At 61.5% G+C, this 23702-nt stretch overlaps 4 protein-coding genes across 22 annotated transcripts; 2 read left to right on the top strand and 2 right to left on the bottom strand.

The window, feature by feature from the left end:
- Positions 1-174: 174 nt before the first annotated feature.
- XAB2 (XPA binding protein 2) lies at positions 175-9212 on the bottom strand. Its single transcript, XM_036879271.2, has 19 exons — positions 9087-9212; positions 7507-7655; positions 7144-7267; positions 6722-6919; positions 5856-5990; positions 5606-5770; positions 4380-4524; positions 3788-3939; positions 3586-3705; positions 3305-3436; positions 3081-3212; positions 2877-2990; positions 1764-1926; positions 1487-1677; positions 1165-1287; positions 907-1078; positions 578-707; positions 382-491; positions 175-295 (listed from the first exon to the last, which is right to left on the bottom strand). Exons 1-19 carry the CDS (start codon positions 9126-9128, stop codon positions 234-236), a joined length of 2559 nt encoding a protein of 852 aa, XP_036735166.1. The 5' UTR covers positions 9129-9212; the 3' UTR covers positions 175-233.
- Positions 9213-9290: 78 nt separating this feature from the next.
- Positions 9291-10910, top strand: LOC118909116 (protein PET100 homolog, mitochondrial). Of its 4 annotated transcripts, none has more exons than XM_036879284.2 (4): positions 9291-9443; positions 10140-10226; positions 10395-10427; positions 10763-10910. In XM_036879284.2, exons 1-4 carry the CDS (start codon positions 9417-9419, stop codon positions 10844-10846), a joined length of 231 nt encoding a protein of 76 aa, XP_036735179.1. In that variant the 5' UTR covers positions 9291-9416; the 3' UTR covers positions 10847-10910. The 4 variants fall into 4 exon arrangements, with proteins under 4 accessions (XP_036735179.1, XP_036735178.1, XP_057345826.1 ...); XM_036879283.2 differs by having other exon boundaries at positions 10585-10787; XM_057489843.1 differs by having other exon boundaries at positions 10534-10787.
- Positions 10889-15729, bottom strand: PCP2 (Purkinje cell protein 2). Of its 6 annotated transcripts, XM_057489842.1 has the most exons (6): positions 15655-15729; positions 13819-13994; positions 12742-13094; positions 12084-12198; positions 11670-11794; positions 10889-11094 (listed from the first exon to the last, which is right to left on the bottom strand). In XM_057489842.1, exons 3-6 carry the CDS (start codon positions 12841-12843, stop codon positions 10975-10977), a joined length of 462 nt encoding a protein of 153 aa, XP_057345825.1. In that variant the 5' UTR covers positions 12844-13094; positions 13819-13994; positions 15655-15729; the 3' UTR covers positions 10889-10974. The 6 variants fall into 6 exon arrangements, with proteins under 6 accessions (XP_057345825.1, XP_057345822.1, XP_057345823.1 ...); XM_057489839.1 differs by lacking the exons at positions 13819-13994; positions 15655-15729 and adding an exon at positions 13667-13802 and having other exon boundaries at positions 12742-13172; XM_057489840.1 differs by lacking the exons at positions 13819-13994; positions 15655-15729 and adding an exon at positions 13266-13442 and having other exon boundaries at positions 12742-13172.
- Positions 15400-23500, top strand: STXBP2 (syntaxin binding protein 2). 11 transcript variants are annotated; one of them, XM_057489837.1, is made up of 19 exons: positions 15400-15483; positions 17074-17123; positions 17372-17453; positions 17948-18024; positions 18193-18271; positions 18367-18470; positions 18802-18950; positions 19169-19253; positions 19334-19464; positions 19561-19668; positions 19931-19988; positions 20114-20179; positions 20296-20376; positions 20582-20720; positions 21180-21289; positions 22008-22103; positions 22682-22767; positions 22872-23029; positions 23349-23500. In XM_057489837.1, exons 3-19 carry the CDS (start codon positions 17381-17383, stop codon positions 23432-23434), a joined length of 1686 nt encoding a protein of 561 aa, XP_057345820.1. In that variant the 5' UTR covers positions 15400-15483; positions 17074-17123; positions 17372-17380; the 3' UTR covers positions 23435-23500. The 11 variants fall into 11 exon arrangements, 7 of the variants coding, with proteins under 7 accessions (XP_057345820.1, XP_057345819.1, XP_036735170.1 ...); XR_008993017.1 differs by lacking the exon at positions 15400-15483 and adding an exon at positions 15756-15870 and having other exon boundaries at positions 21932-22103; positions 23349-23482; XM_057489836.1 differs by lacking the exon at positions 15400-15483 and adding an exon at positions 15756-15870.
- The last annotated feature ends 202 nt before the right edge of the window (positions 23501-23702 follow it).

Here is a 23702-nt window from a genome sequence, read left to right as displayed (position 1 = left end):
CTCTGCGGGGTGAGGGTGGGGCGGGGGCCCTGGCTGGGAGCCCGGCCGCCCCACCTCCTGCGCCAGCCAATCGAGGGTGGAGGGAGCCTGGGCCCAGGGCCAGGGCGCCACGGAGCTAGCAATCCCTACGGGCACCTGGGCGGCAGGAGGGGTGGGCAGGAAGGAGGCACGGACCAGGATGTACAAACAGGTTGTATTGGGGGGCTCTGGTGGCAGAGGGGGTGGGGGGGCCGTCAGTCTTCCTTCAGGCTCCCAAACACGGCGGCCGGCACGCTCTGCTGCTCTAGCCGCACCTCTGGGGAGGAGGCAGGGAGGACATGCTGGCTCTCCGGGAGGGGCGCCCCCAGCCCCCCCGGCCCTCTAGCCCAGCAGGCCCCTTACCGTTGGGCTCCAGGTCCATCTCGTCCTCGTCCTCGTCCTCGCCCAGCTCGATCTCGTCCGGGTTGGCCTGCTGCGCCAGCTCAGCCAGCTCCTCCCGGGAAGTATCGCTCCTGGTGGGGCAGGCTCTCAGCGGGGCCGGGCACCCCAGCAACCCCTACTCCTGAAGAGGAGCTGGCGCCCCCGCCCCCAGCCACACCTCACAAACAGGATCTTGCTCTGGGCCCGCGGGGGCTGGTCCCGCTCAGCCTCGGCCGCCAGCTGCTCAGCCCGCTGTTCCAGCAGCTTCATGTCATCCATGCCGCTCTGGCCAGGAGCGAGGTCGGACACTGGTGGGGGATGAGGGGGTCAGATGCCCACCCGCGCCACACCGGCCCCTCCACCCACCTCACTCTGGGTGCTAACAGGCACCCTCCACTTGTCCCCAGCCTGCCATTAGTTCCCAGGCTCGGGATGGGGACACAGAGGTGGGTGCCAAGGCTCCTGACCCAGGTCACAGCTGGGCAGGGGCGGCCCCCAGCTGCTCACCGGTGCCCGTGGTGCTGCCCGACACCTTGAGCATCTGCGAGGCCATGAAGTTGACCTGTGTGTTGTACGTGGCCTGCACGCTGCGGCGGATCCGCAGCATCTCCCGGATGGTGTCTTCATTGCCATGCCGGACCTCGAAGTCCTTCCACGTCTGCCAGAACGCACTGGTCGTCTATGGCAGGCAGGTCGTGTGCGTGAGCTAGCGGGCTCGGCAGCAGCCGCCCTGGCACCCCCCACTGCCCTGGGAGCCATCCCTACCCGGGGGTCGCAGATCTGGGAGCAGAAGCTATAGATGGCCCGGGCGCGGTCGATCTCCCCGAGCTTGCACTCCATGTCCGCGAACCGCAGGCACATCTCCCGGGCGTGCTCGTCTGACAGCACCTGGGCGACGGCAGGGTCAGGGAGGGCAGGGCATTGGCAGGAGGGAGCTCAGGCAAACGGTTCCCAACACTCCAGGCTGGGCCCTGGGCTTCCCAAATGCCCCTTCCCAGCCCCATGCGTGGGCACGCTCAGAGCCTCCAGCCTGGCATCCCCAGGTTGGGGTGCCCTCCACACCACCCCCACCCCTGGCGGCAGGCACCTCGATGGCCTTCTGGTAGATGCCACGGGTGTGGGTGACTCCGTAGATCTCAGCCGCCCGCTTGATGTAGATGTTGAACATGTCATACTGCTGGGCGGGCTCCACGGCCCTGGTCGCGCGCTCATACACGGCCATGGCATGCCGGGCCAGGCCCCACTCCTCCTCCAGCTGCGCGTACAGCAGGTACAGCGCTGCACCAGACCGAGGGGGTCAGGCGGGCGGCCCGCCATGCTGCCCCCCCCATGCGCCCGTACCCAGCCCGCCCCACCCAGCTCACTCTTTGCATATTTGGGAGGGCAGCCATCCAGCGCCTGTTCAAAGAGGTCCCGCGCCCGCTCCAGCTTGCGGCCCCCGTAGCGGGCAATGAATTTGGTCAGGTAGGAGCTCCAGATGTCGGACACGTTGGGCCACTTGAACAGCGAGATGCCACGCTCGTACGCCTGCCCCAGGAGGGATGCTGTGTGAGCCCACGGGGTGAGCTGCCCAGCCCCACCTGCTGGGAGACTGCCCTGTCTCCCAGGCCCCTTCGCTGCCCCGCTCTGGCTGGGCTCCTCCCTGTGATTCTGGCACAGTCAGCAGGGCCGTATGCTGCCCTGTCTCCCTCAGCACCGCAAGGACCCCAAGGGCAGGGCTGGACTAGGCCTAAGGCACCAGGAGGTGACATCATGGGTGAAGGGCTGGATCCTCAGCCCCACAGTGGCTGCAGCCAGTGCCCTGGAGAGGTCGCCACCTGGGCCTAGGTCACTCAGGCAGGCAGTGGCACATGGGTAATGTGTCCAACCTCCTCGTCCCTGTGCATTCATGGTCTCTGCATGTATACAACCAAAACCCCTCAGGCAGTGGGGCAGGGCCTCAACACATGCACGCATGCATGCATCCCATGGGCCTACAATGTTCACGCGGGAGGCAGGGAGGGACGGCCTGGACACGCCTACACTGGCACCCTCTTCCTGCCTCACACACACACAGAGGTGGGATGCAGGGCCTCTATGGGCTGAACTGTGCCCCTGAAGTTGACGAGGAAGCCCTGATGCTCAGCACCCAGAATATGACAGGGTCAAGAAAAAACACCTTCAAAGACCTAACAGTTAAAACGAGGTCATCAGCCTGGACCCTCACCCGGCATGACTTGGCACCCTTAAAAGAAATCGGGACGCATAAAGAGACACCAGAGCGTGTACAAAGACAACCACGTGAGGACATTGCATGAAGAAGGCCATCTACAAGCCAAGGAGAGAGGCCCCAGAGGGACCAGCCCCACCCGCACCTCGATCTCCAGGACCGGGAGGCAACGCATCTCTGCTATGTCAGCCCCCCACTGCGGCACTCCTTCGGGGCAGCCCAAGCGCCCCCCCAGTGCCATCCGGGACCTCCAACTCGGCCCCCTCACCTTGAAGCTCTCCTCAAAGTACTTGTGCTCTTCCAGGAACATGGCGTAGTTGATGACAATCTGGGGCGTGGCGATGCGCAGGTCCAGGATGCGGTCGTACACAGCCTTGGTGGACTGCAGGGCAGGGCAGGGCTCATGGGGCGTCCTGGGCAGAGTGGGGGTCCCACCCCAGCCCTCCCCCGCCACAGGCTAGCAACAGCTCACCTGGAAAGTGCCAAGGCTCTCCTCCAGGTCGGCGAGCATCGACCACACCTTCAGGGACTTGTACACGCGGTTCTGCACTGGCTCTGAGCCATCAAAGTACTCGGCCCGGCGGGCAGGCAGTGCTGTCGCCTTCTGCCGAGAGAAGGCGGCAGAGAGGGTGCTCAGGGACTGTCCCAGGCCCGCCGTCCACCCACCACCCCCACCGCAGCCGGGCGCACGCTTACCCTCAGCAGCTGCAAGGCCTGCTCATAGTTCTCGTGCCGGAGCTCCAGCTCGCCACACTCACACCACACGCCCGCCAGGTCATCCACCTGCTTGAAGCTCACCTTGGTGGCCTTCTCCAGGATGACGCGCGCCTACCAGGGCAGTGGGGCCAGGCTAAGACCCTGCCCACCCAGGCCCACCCCAGAGAGAGCACGAGCTTGCACGTTCACGCAAACGTGGCCCTGGGTGTGCCTTGTGGGTCCCCTGGCCCACGCCCATGCACACATGGCACAGCACTCACATCGTCTAGCTGCCCGTTGTCCTCGTAGAACTTGGCAAATGCCACCCACAGCGTGTGGGGCTTGCCCGTAGCCTTGAAGGGATCCACTGTCTGCACTGCCTCCGTGTATGTGTTGATGATCTGGGCAGGAGGGGCTGGGTCAGGCTGGGTCAGGCCCGAAAGGCCTGCAGCCAAGGGAGGTGGGGACGGGGCCACCACGCACCTCCCGGGGACGGCCCTGGTGAAGGGCCACGCGCTTGTGCCACTCGTGGACGTGGTGTGGGTTCTGGCGCAACAAGACGCTATTGAGGAGTAGAGGCCGCCGGCTGATGAGCTGCTCAAAGCGGGCCAGACGCAACTCCAGGTCCACGTCGTCTGGGACCACCACGGGGCCAGAGAGGAGCGAGGCCTCAGCACCCAGCCGCCTCGGTCTCCAGGCCTCTCTCCCTCCAGGCCTTGGCATAGGGCTCCAGGCCGTGCAGATTCAACTGCTGCACCTCCTGGGCCACCCCAGGCCCCCCGACCCAGACTCGCCTCCAGCCCCTACCCACGCCTCAGCCAGCCTTTCCTGCCAAGCTCTGGCCCAGGCCCTCCTGAACCACCTCTGCCATCCGCCCAGGCCTCCCTCCTTGCCAGCGTGCACCCCATGCCTAAGCTATATCCCAGCTCCCAGCTCCTCGCCAAGGGCCCAACCGCACTGTCCACTCTGCCCCCTCCCTGCTGGCCTGACTGCCCCCAAGACACCATCGCTCGGGACCCCCCCTGGGCCACCTGGGCCCCACCTCCACACCAGCCCAGACTGCCTGGCGGCTCACCCTCCTCCTCGTGCCCCAGCTCCGAGGTGGTCTCCATCTTAGCTGCAATCATACTCTCTTCAAATTGGGCATAGCTGTCGAACACCTGGGTGAAGTCCCGCACGGTCATCACGGTCCGGATGGCCTCCTCATACACATCCCGAGCCTGCAGGCAGGGTCAGGGCTGAAAGGAAAGCGCTGGCAGCGCAAAGGCCATGTGCCCACTGGCATGGACACGGGGAACCCAGCAGCACTGGCCTCGGCACCTGCCCCGAGTCAGAAGACCCGCAGGGCCTCCCCCAGGCCTGCCCTGCCCCATCAGGCCCTGAGCAGGGGCACCCTGCACGGCCACAGTGGGGGTCCCCCGCCGCCCTACTCTGCTGGAGCCACCTGAGGGCCTAGGCACCCCCTCAGCAAACTGACAGTGACAGCAAGGCTCAAGGGAGGCGTGTAAAGCGCCTGTCACCAAGCAAAAGGGAACAGGTGACTACCCTCCATGCCCACACAGGTTCACCCCGCAGGGACCCAGCTTGGCCACAGAGGACTAAATTGTTGCTCAAAGGACCCCCTCAGTGCCGGCCTATGCCTGCTTCTCCAGCTCATTCTCCCAGTCCCCCTGTCCCTGCCAAACCTAGGCTCCACCCCCCCACTCCTGGACCTGGCCAGCCCTGCCCCACAGCCTCCACCCGGTGCCCGGCTCCCGGCCACTGGCCTGTGCATTCTGCTTAAAGGTAGCGGCGTGAGGTGTCTTTGTCAAACGCACCTCTGGTCACGCCTCTGTCATGCTCATGACCCCCAGCAAGATATGGCCAGCCCCTCCTCAGCCTGCAGGGCTCCCCCATTCCCTGAGGCCCCAGGCAGACCCTCTGGGGACCTGTCAGAGTTCCGCACACTCCCCCATCCCGAGCTTACCACCCCACCGGCCCACACAGTGCACACTAACGTGGACTCTGACAGTAACCCCAACACCTCAGGAGTGACCCTCACATCGGGTTATCTGCACGCCTCCTCCCCGGTGAAGGAGCAACTGTCACTCTCACTTTCCTGATGAGGACACCGTGGCTTAATGGGCCTGAGGCCATGCGGCCTGGGAGAATCTGAGCTGTACCGCCTCTTACCCTCAGGAAGGCAAACATGCAGGGCACATGTGTGTGCACAAATGGCAGGTGGTTTCTGCTCACACACGTGTCACTGCCGGGCACTGGAGGGAGACCCCACCCCAGCCACAAGAGTGCAAGCCCATGCACCTTCTCAAAGTGGCCACTGCGGATGTAGTAGTCGGCCAGTGAGCACCAGAGCTTGCCCAGCTGGTCGGTGAAGCGGGTGAGGCCCCCGCGGATGATGGCGTCCACGTTGAGCGACTGCACCTTGTCCGGGTTCTGAGAGATGAGGTCACAGAGCTCGTGCCACAGCTGCAGGGCCACAGGAAGGAGGCTCAGTCTCAGTCCCCAACAGGGAGAGCCCTCCAGCCAGCAGTGGGTTGCCCCCCAGGCCCACCTGGTAGTTGGACTTGCCAGCCTTGGACACAAAGCGCTCGTCATTGACCACGGTGGCCAGGCGCTGGGCGGCCTCATCCAGCCGGTCGCTGGACTTCAGGTACTCGATGTACTCCTCTGCACTCTCGGGGCTCAGCTGGGCACCCACCGACCCCCCTCAGCAGTCAGTGGGGCTGCAGGGCCACACCGCCACGCCGCCTCCCACTCAGAGACTCTGGGCCTCCTGGCAGCCACCTGCCACCGTCCTGGCAAGAGGCGGCCCTGCCCACCCGGGTGGAGCAGCTGCCCAGCCTGGGCCCCTGGTCCAGGCCCAGTGCTGGCTGCTGCTGTGGCGCGGACACCGGTGGCCCAGCCTGCTCAGCCCAAGCCTAGCTTCACCACATGCCCCAGCCCTAAACAGCAACTGTGCTCAGGGGTTCATGATGCCTATTGGACATTCTGAGTTTGAGAAAACCGTGCCCCATCCCACTGTTTCTGCTCGACTCTCAGCCCTGCCTGTTCTACACCCGAGCGGTTCATGCCCCAATCGTTGCCCTCACACAGCTGAGGCCTCACTCTGCTCTGTGCAGTCAGCCCACATGCATCTGTCTCTGCAGTTAGACCGAAAGCTCCACACAGGCAGGCAGGGACTGTCTGTGTCACACGGTCCCCAGCTCCTGTCTCAGTGCCTGATGTGGAGCAGGTGCTAGCAAACTATTTGGCGAGTAAACCAACCAACCACAGACCGAGTCCTGTCTGTCTCAAGGAGCCTTTTTTCCTATAACCTGTCTGTTAGTTGCCATCCTGCATGGGGCTACTAGCCCAGAGCCAGTGTCTAGAAACCCCGGATCTGGGACCTGGCCCATGGGCCTCACCCCAGAGGCTTACCTTGAGGAAGCGCCGGTAGCCTCGCACAGCTGTCTCAGGCAGAGGGTGAGAGCGCAGAAAGCGCAGGTACAGAGGCCAAATCCGGGAATGCTGGGTGATGGGCAATGCCCTGAGGGCACGGTCGAAAGTGCGGCGGGTGTGCGTGACGCGGCCCTGGTCCATGAGGAACTGGCAGTAATCTAGCCACAGACGTGGCATCTGGAGGCATGGGGAGAGGCAGGCCGGTCTCAGCTACAGGCACCAAGGCCAGGCCACACAGACACCAGATATCCCCCGATTAAGAGGGCACCAGGAACCCCATTCCTCCAGGATGAGTTAGCTCAACTTCATGTGCAGAGGCAATAGGATTCCAACCCTGGACTCGAACACCCCAATGGACTCTGAGCCCCTCTTCCCCGTGTGTCCCCAGGCCCAGCCCCCACCTTGTGCATGAACACAAAGGCCCTCTCATGGCAGTTGTTGACATCTTCGTAGGCAGGGTCGGTCACACAGCGATGCTTCACCTGTGCCCGGCGTGCCTTCAGGTAGCGGTACCAGAGCTTGTAGCTGGAGCATGGGGGCAGGCGAAAGACAGTGACTGGTCAGTTATATGGAGCCCACAACCCTTTGCCTTGCCCCATGAGGCAAACGCTGGGAGAAGGGGCCTGGGGACGGGTGACGAGTCTCAACATGTGGGAATAGACGGGGACATCAGAGAAGGTGTGCTCATCTATCAGGGGAGGTACACTCAGTGATGGGGAACACTGAGCAGTCACTTGGGGCCTACTGGCCAGGGCTATTCCCACCTGCAGGGCAGAAGCTTCAGCGCCCGCTCATACAGCTGGTTAAGCCTGGGCTTCGGGGCACCTTGTTTAAACTCGATGTAGCGGAGCCAGCACTTGACAGAGAACTGGTTCCGCATGATCTCCTCCTCGTAGGGGAGGTCCTCTTCCTCCTGCAGGGCAGGAAAAGGGGAGAAGAAAGATCTGTGTTCACAGCCTGAAAGCAGCACTGTTTCGCTACAAACTCCAGACCCTCACCGACTCCCGCATCCCAGTGCCCACCATCAGAGCCTAGATGCCAGGACTCTGGTCCAGACGTTTACCCCGCAGAATTCTACTCCCCCGCAATCTGACCCAGATGGTGCCCTCTCAGTCACAGGGTTCTAGGCCAGACATGAGACTGTCACCCAGACATCTCTCTTTTTGCCTTCTAAATCGAGCCACCAACTCCCTAGTGGCCCAAATCACCAGATTACTTAGGATGCCAGGCCTCTGTCCTGCACACCATGCCTTGCCTCCTTACAGCATGCCTCTTTCTGGACACCAGGCCTTTGGCACCTCAGGCTCCCACTAGCCAGTCTAGCTCAACTCTGCCCCAGAACTTGGAGGTGTGACAATGAATAAAGGACACCTCATTGTGCTTTGAAGCCAGACACTGACTTCTCCTCTCTAGCTGTGAAAGCCCCAGACGGCATCTTCTTCCAATACAAGGGTGTTCTGTCTACATTGGAAATCTGTTTAGTGCAGCCTTCTTCATTAATTTTCTTAGCTAGAGCTTCCGGATGACCTGTTGCAGCTTCCACATCAGCACCTGCTGCATTGCCTGGCACTTCTATGTTTTGAGGGGGCTTCCTCACTTAAATCTTACGACCAACCTCTGCTAACTTCATGCTTTTCTTCTGCAGCCTCCTCGCCTCCCTTGCCTTCATAGAATTGAAGTTAGGGCGTTGCTCTGTAGATTAGGCTTTGGTTTAAGGGAATGTTGTGGCTGGCTTGATCTTATATCCAGACCTAGACAACTTTCCCCATATCAGCAATAAGGCTGTTCTGCTTTCTTCTTATTCGTGTGTGCACTGAAGTAGCGTTTTTACTTTCCTTCCAGAACTTTTCCTTTACACTCTCACAACTTGGATGTCTGGCCAAAGATGCCTACCTTCAGCAGGCCTATCTCGGCTTTCAACATGCCTTTCTCATTAAGCTTAATCATTTCTAGCTTTTGATTTAATGACTTGATTTTTTATCTGATAATGTTCCGGCCACCCATGCCTTTACTGACTCTGACGCTACCAGTCTCTGAAGATTCACGTGAACTTCCGTTCCCCTTCCGTTCCCCGCATGTCCCATTTCCGCCCCAGGCCCGGCACTTCAAGCCCTCTACCGGGACGGCAGCTCTTTACTCAGGCCACCTGAGCTCTGGCACTGGTCCTTTGCTCCTAACCATCCTGGTCCTCTCACAGTCCGGTCTCGGGCTCGTTAGGGTCCTCCTGCCTGCAGGCTGACATAGCATTGGCCTAGATCCCCGGGGAGGCCAGACTCCCATCCCCTACGGCACCCAAGGCCTGGCGCGTCCACACCGGCCACCCCCCACCCTGCCCCGGACTCACGAAGACAAGGTCCGACCGCTCGGGCCGCAAGAGTCGCGCCATCACTACCACTTTCCTGGTTCTCCAGGCACGCGCGGGAGGCGCATTATAATGACGTCTCCTGCCGAAGACCCGCCCGTTCGAGCCAGACCTCCTTCCTATTGGCTGATCCCTTTCCGACCTTGCTGCCAGTGTTGTTGACTTTCACTTGGAGCGCGCGGGAGACGGGGAGCAGGGTAGAGGCTCCCCGAGATGACCTCACCCGGGGCTCCTCGATCAATCAACTTCCGTCGGAGAGCCCGGGAGGACTGGCTTTGGGCGGAAGCGGCTTTGTAGCGTAGGAGAAGCGAGATGGGGGTGAAACTGGAGGTGTTTCGGGTCAGTGCACAACGGAGCGGATGGGAGGCTGGGCGCGGGGTCTTGCTGATCTGAGGGAGGAAGCTCTGAAAAGCAGGGAGTCTGAGAGAGGGCTCTCTGGGGAGAAAGCCCCTGAGATTTGAGAGGGACTTACGGGTGGAAGCCCAGCGGAGGGGGCGCTGGCTTAGGGGACCCCGGGAGGGCTGGTGTGAGGAAAGGCCTCCAAGAGAGAAGAGATCTGAAAGGAAAGCTCCAGACCCAGGGAGAGCTCTCGGGCTCAGGGTGTGTGTGTGTGTGTGTGTGTGTGTGTCCCTGAAAGGGAGACTCCTTGGTTTAGAGGGATGGTTTCTAAGAATGAGGCCTCCCAGATTTGGGTGTGCTCCCGGGATCTGCCTGGGTGGTGGTGGGGGTGCGGATAATAATTTCTCAGGGAGATGCCTTTGATTGTAGTAGGAGCCCTTGTGTTCCTGGGGCCAGTGTGTGTGCGCATGTGTCTGTCTTTGAGAGAGAGTCTCCCGGATTCGGAGGGGGCTTTCAAGACTAAGGTCACTTGGATTATGGTGGCAAGACTTTAAGGTATTTGAAGCTTCTGTACCCTTGGTGGGAGTTCTGGTGTTCTTAGGGGACCCCGAGGACGCGCTGCTGGGTTCCAGGTTCTGCACATTGGAGAAGGGGGATTATCCCTGCCTCTCTTCATCCAGCCCCCTGCCCTTCCAGATGACACTATACCTCACCTTCCCTGTGGCTATGTTCTGGATTGCCAATCAGGCCGAGTGGTTTGAGGACTATGTCATACAGCGCAAGGTGGGCATAGGGACAATGCTCACGGGTTCATTCCATGGGGTGGGAGCAGGGCATGGGCCGCCAACCTGCTGGAGACCAGTGTCTGCCTCCTGTGAGCCAACCCTTTCCTGGCTGTGGGGCGCTAGAGACTCCTGGCTCGTGCCTCCAGCTGTGCTTTTGTCTCCACAGAGGGAGCTATGGCCACCTGAGAAGGAGGACCAGGTAAGTGAGGTGCTGTTGCTCCCACCAGAGGGATGGGGATGGAGGTGCCTGGATCCCTGTGGCTTTGATGAGTTTGAATCAACACTTTACCCTCAATTGTGGGCAGAAAACAGAGAGCAGAAGGGTATATGGTTCCTTAATTGCCCTCTCCCTGAAGGATGAAGCTGAGCCCTCCTGGATGCTGGTTGCGGTTGGCACAGGGCCTCCAGGGCAGACACTGAACTCTGAAGCCGTGGCCTGGGGGAGGAGGGGGTAGGGTGGTGGGAGAGGGGTCCAGGCCCTGAGATGTGTGTCCCCCTCCTTCCTTCCTGTTCCACCCCCTTTCCCATCCCCAGCGCCAAGAGCTGGAAGAATTCAAAATGCGGATACGGAAGCAGAGGGAGGAGAAGCTCCTTCGTGCTGCCCGACAGAGTTCCTGAGCCCTCCAAGTGCCGGTGCCCTAGCCCCTACATCCGTGAAATAACACACACGCAGTTCCTTGTTGCTCGTGGAAGTGTTTTATTGTGTGCTTTCAAGGGCTGAGTGGGGTCCAGAGCGGCTCAGGCCCTCAGGGGGCTTGTGTCTGGGGCTGGGGGCTGCTGTTCCGACGGAAGCTGAGAGCAGTCGGGTCTTGAGGGGTGAGGAGGGGCTGGGGGCTAAGGGTCCCGGCTCGTTTCTGCACTCTGTCCTGTGGATGGAGAGGGGTCAGCCAGAGGCAGGGGCCAAGGGCAGAGTCCGCTAGGGGTGACACATACACTGGAGGGGAGGTGCAGGTAGGATCCCGTTTGCCTTACCCCCCGTCAAGCTTCTACGTACCCTAGTCACTCAACATTTAGGAGGGTATTTGGGTGTGAAGTGGTGGGTCTTGGGATCTTGATCAGAACCCAGGCTGTGTGTATGTGTGACATAGACACCTGTGAACGTATGGGGGGTGTATCCTGTGCAGGAGCTCGGACACCTCTGTGGGGTGTCTTCCCACGAAGGGGGTCTGTTCTCTCTGGCCTCCCTGGAGCCTGAGATGTAAGGGCAGGAGGGGCTCCGACATTAACGTTCCCATGCATGACCTTGGGCCCTTCCCAGCCCTGTCTGGACCTTCATCCTCCAGTCCGAAATTGGCTGGGTCCCTGTGACTCGCCGGGGACTCGGTTGGGGAAGGGGAGGGCGGGGTAATCCTCCCAGGCACTCATCCTTAGGGGGCACATTCACTCCTCATGGGGGTGGGGGCCTGGCTGGTCTCTCCACAGCCCCAGCAGAATGTCCTACCTTGGGACCTATGGGCTGGAAGCCAGGCAGGGCGCTGGCTGTCACACGCTGGTCATCCATGCGGCGGCTCTGGGTATTGGCCAGCATGTCCATGAGATTGTCCATCTCTGGTGCGGGGACGCTATCTGCTTGGAGCAGAGATGTGTGGGGATGAGCACATACACGGGGAACACAGCCTGGCTGGAGCCCCTAGGCCACCCCCCATCCCCCACTCCTATTCTCCAGGATGCACGCCTGTCTCTCCCCACCCCCCACCTTGCCCCCAGACCCACAAGCATATGTGCCCCCAGGTGCCTGCTCGCTTTCTCAGATAGGCTCTTGCCCACAGACCCTCCCGCCCCCCAGATGGCCACTCGCCATGGACTCCTTCACCCTGCCCTGTCCACACCACCCCGCTCCCCCATCCACTCTCACGGTGCTCGGAGGTCGGGCTTGGCCCTGCCTGCAGAGAGCAGCGCTGCTCCTCCATCCGGTCCCCCTGCACGTGGCTCAGCAGGTTGAAGAAGCCCTCCTGGTCCGGGGAGCCCGCCTGGGAGCCAGACACACTCAGTTCAGCTGAGCACCCCTCCCCTCTGCACCAACCGGCCTCCACCCTGACCCCTCCTCAGCTCTCACCATGGTCCTGGCCCAGGTGCTGCTCTGCACGGCTGCTCCAAATGAGACCTGAGCCTCCCTCCCAGTCCTGGCCCACCGCCCCAGCCGCCCAGCTGGCAGGGCGCCTTCACGTGGTGCTACCCAAGGGAGAGGCTGCTGGCGCGGGCATCCCAATGTCCTAAATTGGGGCCTGACTGCAGGGTGGCCTGGGGGCTGGGACACAAGACAGCGAAACATCCCAGGGGCTGTCCCCCAGCCCCAGCACCCCCCCACCTCCTGGGGTTGGCACTGAGATCCCTGACCTCTGCCCTGGGGCTGGGTTAGGCACTCCACCCCTCAGGCCCACCAGCACCTCCTTGGGTGGCAACTGGGTCAGGGGTCCCAGGAGACTCGGCTGCTAATTAGGTGCCCTACAAACTTATTAGTCCTGTCATTCATGGGCCTGTGAGTTGGGGTGTAGGGGGTGGGGCCGGCTTACCTTGATGCAGGGGACTGAGCCCTCATCCACTTTCCCTTCCTGGTCCATCATGGTCCATGGGCCAGACAAGGCTTTATAACAGACTGGGATGTGGGGGGGCATGGTACCCAGCCCCAAATCCCCAGCTCACATCCCATCTGCTCCCACCCAAGCGTAAGCCCCATAAAGATGATCCAGATAATTGTTTCTGTAGCTCGGTGCCAGGGCTGCTGAGGGCGTAGAAGGCAGGTGACCTGCATTTGGACTTGGCTGGCCCAACAAGACTCCCTTGAGTCTCGAGAACTCTCGGGAGGGGTGTGGCAGCAGCAGGCCAGAGCAGTGTCCTCACGGAGGAGCAGGGTCCAGCTGGGCCGCTTTGGGAGGGGACAGGCCAACGGCAGGTCAGGCGGGGTCTGCGGCCCACCAGCAAAAGCAGTGCAGGAAGGTTTCGCCTGCGGGTGGTAGGGGAAGGGGAAGCTGGACCTGAGGACCCCTGAACCACCAGCCAGCCCAGCTCCCCCCGTCTCCTGGCCACCCCTCCTCACTGTGCCTGCATCTGGCTGCCCACCACAGGCCCCAAGATGAAAAGGTCTGGACCTCCTGTCTCCTTGCCACCAATGCGAAGTGGAGGTGTCCCCTCTGAGCTGTGGGACTGACCCCAGCGCCTGGGACTGGGGATGGGAGGCTGGACTCCCAGGGGCTGGAGGAAAGGAGGAAAGACCCGGCCCCCCCACCCCTGAGCAGTTACTGACTTTTCCTCAGTGCTCTGGGAGAACCCCCCTTTCCCCCTGCACCCACTCCGCTCCCCAACATGCCTTTCTGGAAACTACTTAAAGTTTCTTCACGGAATAAACAGGCTGCGCTGTCACTGGCCCTGCCCAAACGCCGAACTTGGGCCTCCCCCCCGCCCCGGCAGCCCTCCCCCATCCAGGGCCCACGTCCACACCCTCCCCACAGCCCCAAGTCCTCAGTGCCAAGGTGGTGTCTTCCTCCACGGATATACTCACTTTCCAGGGCTGCCTTAACAAAGTGGCACAAACTGGGTGGTTTAGGGCCGGAGGCGTTTGTCACCACCATTCTGGGAGCCAGAGGTCTGACCTCGAGGTATGGGCGGAGCCACACTTCTTGGAGCCCTTAGGGGAGAATCCTTTGCCTCTCCCTGGCTTCCAGCGGCGGCCCGCGGTCCTTGGTTTTCCGCAGCTTAGAGCTGCAGTACTTCCGTTTCTCCCTCTGTCATCACACGACATTCCCCGTGTGTCCTTGCCTTCACGTGGCTGTCATAAGACATGGGCACCAGTCATACTGCGTTAGGTGCACACCTACTGCACTCTGACTGCATCGTAACCAATCGTGTCCGCAAGGATCCTATTTCCAAATAAGGTCCCATTCTGAGATGCTAAGGGTTAGGATTGCAATATACATTTTTTGCAACAAAACTCTTTTTTCAGGGATTGGGCAGGATGCATTCAGCCATGAAGAGCACAAGGTCCTGGTCACTCAGGTATAGTGGGAGGTGGCAGGCCCTACAGACTGTCACCCCCAGGAGACAGGCTGAGAAGCTCGCGGAGGTCCTGGCTTCCTCACGGTTCTCTGGCTTCCCCTCGCCCTGCAGTCCATCCATCCACCCCGGAGCTGCAGGAGTCCCCTTCCCCCTGCTTAGTACTCTTCCTTGGCCCCCATTGTCCTCAGGAGAAATCCCAAACACCCAGGGGTATGGGGAATGTCCTAAAATGGACTGGCAAGGGATGTGCAACTCTGAATATGCTAAAAGCCATTGTCCTGAACACTCGGTGGGTGAGTTGTGTGGTGTGTGAATTACATCTCAAAGCTGTGAAAGACTTGGTTTATATGGTGGGAGTGGGGGAAATAGGTGAGGGGGGAAAAGCTTGTGAGAATGTTCGATATCTTGAGCTGGGGGATGGTCACATGCGTGTATACACCTCAAAATTCATCGGGCTGTACGCTAAGGTTTGTGTATCTTATTGTATGTACCTTATTTTTTAAAAGTTAAATAAAATTTTTAAAAGGAAAACGGAAAATGCAGGAAAAACTATAACTCCTACCTAGGGTGGCCAGCTGTCCTGGTCCACCCGGACTGTTGCAGTTTTAGCAGTGGAAATCTCTGGCCAGGGACCTCTCAATCCCTTGCAAATTGGGCCCCTCCAGCCTCACCTTCTGCTGGGCCTCCGCCACCCTCACCCCACCCCAGCGCTTCCCCAACCTCATTCCCTGCTGCGCTGCCCACCTTACTGCGTGGGTGCACCTTGTGTGAGACCTCATTTGCGTGGGTGCTGCTGGGCTATGCCCTGTATGTGACAAAGTACCAGCCAGTGGCTGGCACATAGCCGGAGCAGGCCCTGCAGTTTCGAGTCACGAGTGCAAGTGAACTGAAATTTACGTGTGTGTGCAAGCGTGCACGCGCACACTGGTTGAGCATACCACTACATCCACATGATTGTCTACCCGTGAGAGTGTGTGTGCACCTGGTGAGCGCAAGGCAGTAACAGGCAGTCGTCCAGGGACAGACTCCTGCTTCATCTCCCAGTAGGTCTACTCCTACTCCTCATGTGGACTTGCACAAGAGTCGGGGCGGTTTCGTGTCTGCACCTGCATTCCCTATCACGGTCTCTAGGTGGATCCAGTGAGAACTGGGCGCAGGTCCCTGGCACACGGCGAGTGCTGGCTTAGCTCCAATCCTCCCTTTCCAGGCCACCTCCTGAGTCGCCCAACCTGCTGCTGCTGACAAACCCTGCAGTATAGAAGGTAAGAGGGTCCCGGGTCTGTGGCCCCGTGGCCCGGGTGAGCACACAGTCTCCCTCGGGCATGGAGAAACGTCGGCAGCGTGGTGGCGTGCCTGGGGAAGATTAAGGGGCTGTGACCCTGCGACCCCTCTTGCTCGCTGCACGCAAGCAGCGGGACTGTGGCTGAGCTCACGTCTGCGGGCGTATCGTCGGCGGCGACTGGGTGCCTGTCTGCATGGACACATCGGCGGCCGGGCCAGGCGCGCGGAGGGGCGGGGCCAGGCTCCGCGGGGTGCGGTCCACGTGGGTGACGCGCGGGGCCACGCCCCCACCTGGGGACAGACGCGGAAGCGGCGGCGCCCCTAGGGGAAGATGGCGCCCTCAGGGCTGAAGGCCGTCGTGGGGGAAAGTGAGTGCGTCCCCTGGGGGGCGGGAGCCCGGGGCGCAGGGACGCTGAGACTCCGATGCCAGGGAGTTGGGAGCCGGACTGGGCGTTGAGCACCTAAGCCTCTAGGGGGGCGGGCGGGGACTTGGTCCCGGCTGGACGCCCCGCCTCTCCTTGTCCCAACGTTACAAAATTTGGGGACTGGCCTCCGGGGGACCCAAGGCAATCAGGCTAAGGTGGCGTAGGCAGGCGCCGGGGCTCGGGCTCCTGGGCTCTCTAAGGTGCCGGCTTTGCGGAAACAGCTTGACGCGCATACTCCTGGGTCTCATGGGGGCTGGGGCCGGGCTGAGTGCGCTTGTCAGCGACCCCAGGTGGAGTGAGTGATCTGGGGGCATGTCCAGGCCCCTGTCCAGGTCCAGGGCTAGGGGACGCCTTCCTCCTTGCTCTGTGCCCCAAAGCCCCGTGCATTGTGAAGACCCAGGCGCCCGGGCCGCACGGGCAGCGGTTCTTGCGGGACGGGGTGGAGGTCGCCCCTCCCCCACCTCGAGCAGTTCCGACCTCAGCTTCTCCTTCCGCCCTGGCCGTCCTGATAACATTGGACATGACACTGGCCAGGCGGGGGCACCTCGTCCCTTCCTCCTCCCTCGGCTGGGCAAGGCAGAGTGTTGCTCAAGCCTGCAGCATCCCAACTGAAAAAGGAAACTCCTACACTGGGGTTAACGGGGAGACAGGAAAACCACTGATGCCATTTTCTAGATGGGGAAACAGAGGCCGGAGGTTGGGTGATGACCACAGCTAGGCGCGCCTCAGAGTAGGGGACCAGAGCTCCTGCATTCTAGTCCAGGGAAAGCTAATAAGGTGGAGTGGGGTTCTAGCTGAAACCTACACACCAGGGAAACTGGAGGGAGCAAGCAGATGGGGAGGCTGATAACAGCTTTGGAGGCAGGTGGATATATATGCAAGCCTGGCGTTCCGGTTACTGGACATCGAAAGCTCATTTACCGAGGGGCTGCTTATGCCCCAGGCACTCAGACACTTAGGTACTGAGGGCACTTAGGCCATTCACCTGTACTCACCAAACCTCAGTTTGTTTGTAAATTGGGACTGCGGGGAGGAGTTAATAGGAATGAAGATGGAGGTCCAGCCCCCAGGCCCAGAAGGCTTGGGGACGTGGTGGGGACAGACAGAGGGGGTAGCATCCTGAGCCCACCCCTCCCTTTTGTGCAGAAATTCTGACCGGAGTCATTCGGAGCGTCAAAAAGGATGGGGAGTGGAAGGTAGGGGTGAGGCAGAATGCCTTGTCCAAACCCTTATGGGGAACCCTGAATATGAGACCCTCAAGAACACCCTGAAGAGGCTTCTGGTCCACAGGTGTGGAGTGGGGGTGGGGGTCCTGGGTCCTCCCATTCAGTCAGCTCTTGAACTCTCAGTCCTGCCCACCTCCCCAGCCCCACCTCATGGGCAGTGGTGGCCTCTCCTACCCATTTGTCTATCTGTGGGTCCATCTATCCATCCATCCGGATAGGTGCTCATCATGGACCACCCGAGCATGCACATCTTATCATCCTGCTGCAAGATGTCAGACATCATAGATGAGGGCATCACCCGTGAGTGAATACCACCCCACCCCCAGCCCTTGCTGCATAGATGGGACCCAAGCGTAGGATGCCTTCAGATTGCCCAGAACTTCTAAGTGTGCAGCTTCCTGCATAGACAGCCCTGAGGGTGTGACCCTCCCCCTCCTGAGTGCAGGAGTCTGTGGTGAGCGACCTCCCACCAAGGACTCCCTAGCTGCCACCCCTAAGGGGTCAGCCTCCCCCACTGTGTTTAGAATGCTGTGTAGGACCCTGAGGGTGAACTCAATAGGGACCCCCAGAATGCATAACTTTCTCTAGGGGACCCCAGGGTCTGTGAATGTAAAGAACCCTGCCCAGGTAGCTCTTAGCTGTGACCCATGGGTGTGCACCTCATGCATAAGACCCGTAAGGAACGCAGCCCCCCCCAACATCTGACCCTCCTCTGCAAGTGTCCAACTGCCAGAGTCTGAGAGTCCCCCTGTCCCTGGGAACCCATGAATGCCTCCTTTCTCTGTTTCTACTAGTTGTTGAAGACATCAACAAACGCCGAGAGCCCATCCCCAGCCTGGAGGCCATTTATTTGCTGAGCCCCACGGAGAAGGTGCCTATAGGAGCGAGAGAGAGTGTGTGTGGGTGGGTGTGGGTGCGCGTGCGTGTCTGCATGTCTACACGTGTGTGTGGGAAAAGGCAGAGGCTGGGAGGCAGTGGCAGAGGCCGGAAGTGTCCGGGGGCACAGGACCAGGCCTAGAAAGTGATCTGCCTTTCCCAGTCGGTGCACGCCCTAATCGCAGACTTCCAAAGGACCCCAACCTTCATCTACAAAGCAGCACATATCTTCTTCACCGACAGTGAGTGAGGAGGAAGCGCGTGGGTGGTAGGGGCGAGGGGGCACGCGGGCCGCTCTGGCCTGACGCCCCATCTTGCCCCACCTCCCCACCCCCAGCCTGTCCGGAGCCCCTCATCAATGAACTGGGTCGCTCCCGTGTGGCAAAGGTGGTGAAGACGCTGAAAGAGATCCACCTTGCCTTCCTCCCCTACGAAGCCCAGGTACAGCCCCAGCTAGTCCCGGGCAGAGTGTGGGAGTCCGTGACCACCCCGAGTCAGAAGGGAGAGCCAAGGGACAGCGCAGACGACTGTGGGCCCCTGGAGTTCTGTCCCTCTGGGCGCCTGCAGGGGGCAGCGGAGCGCAGGCCTCTGGGTGGTGCCGCCCAAGGGGGTGGAGGCTGGGGCATTGCCCCACCCCCTCCCTCGGGCATTGGCTGGAGTTTGTCCCGCCTCGCGGAGGGCCGAGCCGGTTCCGGGGACCCGGGGACGGCCCAGGCAGGAAGTTGGGCAGTTGTGCCCCGACAGCGGCGGCTCTGGCCCTTGTGCCTCCCAGGTGTTCTCCCTGGATGCCCCCCACAGCACCTACAACCTCTACTCTCCCTACCGGGCCGAGGAGCGGACACGGCAGCTGGAGGCGCTGGCCCAGCAGATCGCCACACTGTGTACCACACTGCAGGAGTACCCGGCCATCCGCTACCGAAAGTGGGGACCCCACCCCATGCTGCCCCCTGACCTTGACCTCATCCTGCATCCAACCTTTAACCTCACTTTTGATCCCAGCCCTGGTCCTCACCCTGATCCAACTCCCATCCCTAACCCCTAACTCCCATCCCTAACCCCATCCTTGACACCCCCAGTCTGTACCTGGCTCTCCCCAACCCCATGTCCTGAGACCCCGTGTCTGCTCGCCCCACCCTCAGGGGCCCAGAGGACATGGCGCAGCTGGCCCATGCCGTCCTGGCCAAGCTGAACGCCTTCAAGGCACACACTCCCAGTCTGGGCGAGGTGAGGTGTCCCGGGGAGGTTGGGGGGAGGTCCCAGTCAGGGACAGGGTCAGTGTCCTCATCCCTGCCCCTCTTCCCCAGGGCCCTGAAAAAACCCGCTCACAGCTACTAATCATGGACCGGGCTCATGATCTTGTGTCCCCACTGCTGCATGAGCTAACGTTCCAGGCCATGGCCTATGACCTGCTGGACATTGAGCAGGACACGTACAAGTGGGTGGACCCTAGACCCACTCCCGCCTTCACCGCGGACCCGGGTGCCTGGTCCTCGGCTAGTTCCCCTGAGCCTCGTGTCACCTCCTCCTGCAGGTATGAAACCACAGGACTGACCGAGGCCCGTGAGAAGACCGTGCTGCTGGACGAGGATGACGACCTGTGGCTGGAGCTGCGGCACATGCACATCGCGGATGTGTCCAAGTGCGCACATGGGAAGGGGGCGGGGGCGGGGCGCCCCTTCTGCACCATGATCACCACCCCACCCTTTCCTCCCGCACTGTGGCCCAGTTCTGCTCTTTGGGTCTCAGTGAGACGCCCCTCTGCAAGCCACACCCCTCAGCCCAACTCCCGGGTGTCCTCCCAGAGCGAGCTTGCACGAGACCTGCTCTAGGGACGTCTGACCCCTCCCCATTCTGCCGCCACACCACTTGCCAACCTCACCCCTGCCCGCCCTTACTGCCAGGAGGGTCCCAGAGCTTCTGAAGACATTCTGTGAGAGCAAGAGGCTGTCCACGGACAAGGTAGGGGGCGGGCCGGACGCGCTGCCCGGGAGAAGAGCCGGCTCCCCGCAGAGCGGGGGCGGGGCCTCCATCCGGCTGCGGGACCTCAGGAAGCGGGGCCTGGCCTCACACCCCTCCTGTCCCAGGCTAACATCAAAGACCTGTCCCACATACTGAAAAAGATGCCGCAGTACCAGAAGGAGCTGAGCAAGGTGAGCGCAGGCGGGGAACCCCCATTGCCCGCCCTTCCCCACCACCCCTACTCCCCCGCTTCTCCCCCCACCCCGACTCTCGGCCTCGAAGTGGTCTCTGTCCCCCCACCCCGCAGTACTCCACGCACCTGAATTTAGCCAACGACTGCATGAAGTGCTTTAAGGGCTCTGTGGAGAAACTGTGCCGTGTGGAGCAGGTACGGGCGGCCTGGGACGGGTGTGTGGCCTTTGGGGGGTTAGGGAAAAAAAGTTAGGACCTGTATGAGGGGCGGGGCCTGCGGGGAGGCGGCACCTGGTTAGGAGAGGAGGAAGCGGACTAAAGTTCCTGCCAAGGATCCTGGAATGTCCCAGCCCTGCTGGGCCCTAGTGGCTGGCAGGAGAGCTGGTCCCCACACCCTGCAGGATTTGGCCATGGGCTCCGATGCAGAGGGGGAGAAGATCAAGGACGCCATGAAGCTGATCGTGCCGGTGCTGCTGGATGCAGCAGTGCCGGCCTACGACAAGATCCGGGTCCTGTTGCTCTACATCGTTCTGCGGAATGGTGGGTGAGAGCACAGGAAGGCCTCGGGATTTCCCCATTTGCTGGGGGCTCCAGTGATCCTGGGAAGCTCCCATTCCCACAGTTCCCCAGTGCGTGGGATGTCCCCACTCCCCAGGCCGGCCAAACCCCACAGATACCCCTCCGTTGACCGCGGGGTCCCCTCATTGACATGAGAGTGCCACTGACACAGAGACTGCCTTATCTATGACTCCTCTCAACTAATTCCAGAGGATCCCCCGCCCTGCCCCCTCTTGGTCCCCATCCAGAGTTCTAACTTTAGGACTCCCCTTCCTACTGTCCTCAGTGGCCCTCTTTGTTTATGAAGACCTCCCAACCGCAGGACACCCCCACCACAGCCCTGCCAGCCCCTCATGCCACCCCCACACTTAGCCCAGGAACCCGCATGGCCACCACCTGCTGTCCCACCTTCCCCATAAGGATCCCATCCACCTCCTCTAGGCGTGAGCGAGGAAAACCTGGTCAAGCTGATCCAGCACGCCAATGTGCAGGCACACAGCGGCACCATCCTGAACCTGGAGCGGCTGGGCGGCACTGTCAGCAACCCTGTGGTACGCTGGGAAGCAGGCTGTGGGGTCAGAGGCTGGGCGCAGGGCAAATGGCCTAGGGATGCCCGGGACAGGGCATTGAATCAGAGCCTGGCCCCGCGGGGGCAGAGGGCATATCACCAGGGCTGGGGTACACGGGACACGGTGTGGTCCTTGGGGGACAGAGAGCACTGTGCAGGGTCAGATACGGGGATCAGGGGACACCAGGGGTGTCCCCAGCAGTGGGACACATAACCAGGGGGTGCGATGTGGTCAGAGCCCTGGTCCTGGTGGCGGGGCAGTGTGGGGCGTGCGGCCTGAGTCGCGGGCGCAGATAAAAGGGTCCCCAGCATTGGCATGAGGGCACACGGGGGACCATTCAGAGGACCCCTGCCCCCGGAAAGCAGACACGTACAGCTGCTTCCTTCCCTCGACTCTCGGCTTAGCCTCTCCTGTCTCTCTCTGGCCCTACACGCCCCGCTGCCCCTGACCCACCTGCACTGCTAGGTGGTGGCTGGCTGGCCCCTCTCACCCAGCTCCCATCTTCTGGCCCCCTGGCCCCCAACTCTCAGCTCCCCTGTTTCTCTGTGTTCTTCATCCTTTTTCCTTACTCTCTCATGCTGTCTTTCTGTCTCTCCATCTTTGTCTGCAACACCCCCAAGCCAGATGAGCCCCCAGCCCCATCTATCACCCACATCCTTCTCCCCACCTCCCCCACGGGTCCCGCTGCGCCCTGCTGTAGGGCTCCGGGACCCCACGCCGGCTGCAGCGGAGGGAGCGCTCGGAGCCCACCTACCAGCTGTCTCGCTGGACCCCTGTCATCAAGGACGTGATGGAGGTACTGCTGGTGGGGATGAGCCCGGGGAGGGTGGGGACTATGGGACCTTCCCTCCCCCTGCCCCCATCCAAGCAGCGACTCAGCCCCTTCGTAGTCACAGTGCCAAGCCTTGGGGCTTATAGAAATCCCTCATTACGGGCGTGCCCCCTGACATCCGATCTGCTCCACCAGAGGAGCCCCAAGCAGGCACCTGAGGAATTGGGATGGCAGAGGGACCCCTCCTCTGTCCCCCTGCCACCTAGAAAGCCCCCTGGTCTGCCCTTCCCCACCTTCTGCCAGCCGCTGCCCATCCTGGGAGCCCAGAGCATCAAGAGCCCAAAGGACCAGGTCCCAGCTTCCTACCTGCTGTCCCTCTGGGGGGAGTCCTGTCCCCTCCACCTGCCTGGGGGCCCAGCAGCCTTGGACCCCACCCCCATAGACCTTGGATGCCTGGACTCCTGGGTCCCTAAGAGCCCGGAGCTGCAGATGGTGGCACCTGTCTGCCAAGACCTTGGCTCCCAGACACATGGTGGAGGGGCTCCAGGTGTTGGGCCCAACCCCCTGAGGCCCTCTCCCAAGCCTCCATCTCCGGCCCCCAGGATGCTGTGGAGGACCGGCTGGACACAGACCTGTGGCCCTTCGTATCCGCCCCCGCCCCTACACCCAGCTCCCAGGCTGCTGTCAGGTGAGGGCCCTGGGGATCCCGCCCCCCCACAGAGGCACCCATTGGGTGAGGGGAGTGTGGGGTGTGGCCTCCAAATTGACCTCTGCCCACCGCCCTCGGAACAGCGCCCGCTTTGGCCATTGGCACAAGAATAAAGCAGCTGTGGAGACACGTGCAGGATCCCGGCTCATCATCTACATCGTGGGTGGCGTGGCCATGTCAGAGATGAGGGCTGCATATGAGGTGACCAGGGCCACAGATGGCAAGTGGGAGGTGCTCATTGGTGAGTCACGACTGCGGTGTACCCGGCCAGGGCAGGGCCCGGCGCCAGAATCCCCCATACCTGGGTCCCTGGGACTGGAGCTGGATTTACACGTTTTGGGGCGGCGCTGACCACCAGCCCCCAGCTGGGTCCCTGAAGCCTAAAACCTCTACAGGGCTTCTGTCTGGGAGGCCTGGGTGAGGGGACGTAGTCGTACTTCTCTGTTTCTAAGGGATCTAGATTCCTGCATCCTCAGAGTCAATTCCGGGGTTCCCAGGGACCCCGGTTGGAGGGTCCCCAGGCAGTGACCCCACCTCCCCACCCCTCGGCTCCTGCCCAGGGTCCTCGCACGTCCTCACTCCGACACGCTTCCTGGATGACCTCAAGATGCTGGACCAGAAGCTGGACGACTTTCCTCTACCCTGAGCCCCCCCAGCTCCGCCAGAGAAATAAACCGCTGGCGGCTCTCTCCAGGCTCCGCCCACCTCACTTTCCTTCTGAGGGGGCTGGTGGGGCCCGCCTCCCAGGAGTCCCATTCCCCTGCCCCCGGCCCGTGCCTCAGGCCCCACCGCACCCTGTTGTTCTGCCAGCGGGCACGTTAAGCCCCAGTGGAGGTTAAGAACTTGGGCCCAGGTTTGAATATTGCCTCCAGCACTGATCAGCTGAAAGGCCTCGGCCAGCCGACCTGCTGGGA

This window comes from Manis pentadactyla, chromosome 12, assembly GCF_030020395.1.
Source record: "Manis pentadactyla isolate mManPen7 chromosome 12, mManPen7.hap1, whole genome shotgun sequence".
Taxonomy (NCBI): Eukaryota; Metazoa; Chordata; class Mammalia; order Pholidota; family Manidae; genus Manis; species Manis pentadactyla.
The sequence above is the reverse complement of the archived record's forward strand: the minus strand, read 5'-3'. Positions and strand labels throughout refer to the sequence as shown.

Coding starts and splice junctions, on each gene's coding strand:
- XAB2 (XM_036879271.2), bottom strand. CDS start 9,128: ATGGCGCGACTCTTGCGGCCCGAGCGGTCGGACCTTGTCTTC. Junction 6,920..7,143: donor CCTTTGTGTTCATGCACAAG/GTGGGGGCTGGG, acceptor CCATGCCTCCAG/ATGCCACGTCTGTGGCTAGA. Junction 1,927..2,876: donor ACTTTGAGGAGAGCTTCAAG/GTGAGGGGGCCG, acceptor CTCCTGGGGCAG/GCGTACGAGCGTGGCATCTC.
- LOC118909116 (XM_057489843.1), top strand. CDS start 9,417: ATGGGGGTGAAACTGGAGGTGTTTCGG. Junction 10,227..10,394: donor ACTATGTCATACAGCGCAAG/GTGGGCATAGGG, acceptor TTGTCTCCACAG/AGGGAGCTATGGCCACCTGA. Junction 10,428..10,533: donor CACCTGAGAAGGAGGACCAG/GTAAGTGAGGTG, acceptor AATTGTGGGCAG/AAAACAGAGAGCAGAAGGGT.
- PCP2 (XM_057489838.1), bottom strand. CDS start 12,500: ATGTTTCGCTGTCTTGTGTCCCAGCCCCCAGGCCACCCTGCAGTCAGG. Junction 11,795..12,083: donor AAGCCCGACCTCCGAGCACC/GTGAGAGTGGAT, acceptor TGCTCCAAGCAG/ATAGCGTCCCCGCACCAGAG. Junction 11,321..11,669: donor TCCAGCCCATAGGTCCCAAG/GTAGGACATTCT, acceptor ATACGTTCACAG/GTGTCTATGTCACACATACA.
- STXBP2 (XM_057489836.1), top strand. CDS start 15,834: ATGGCGCCCTCAGGGCTGAAGGCCGTCGTGGGGGAAA. Junction 19,254..19,333: donor ACACTCCCAGTCTGGGCGAG/GTGAGGTGTCCC, acceptor CCTCTTCCCCAG/GGCCCTGAAAAAACCCGCTC. Junction 20,180..20,295: donor ACCAGAAGGAGCTGAGCAAG/GTGAGCGCAGGC, acceptor CCCACCCCGCAG/TACTCCACGCACCTGAATTT.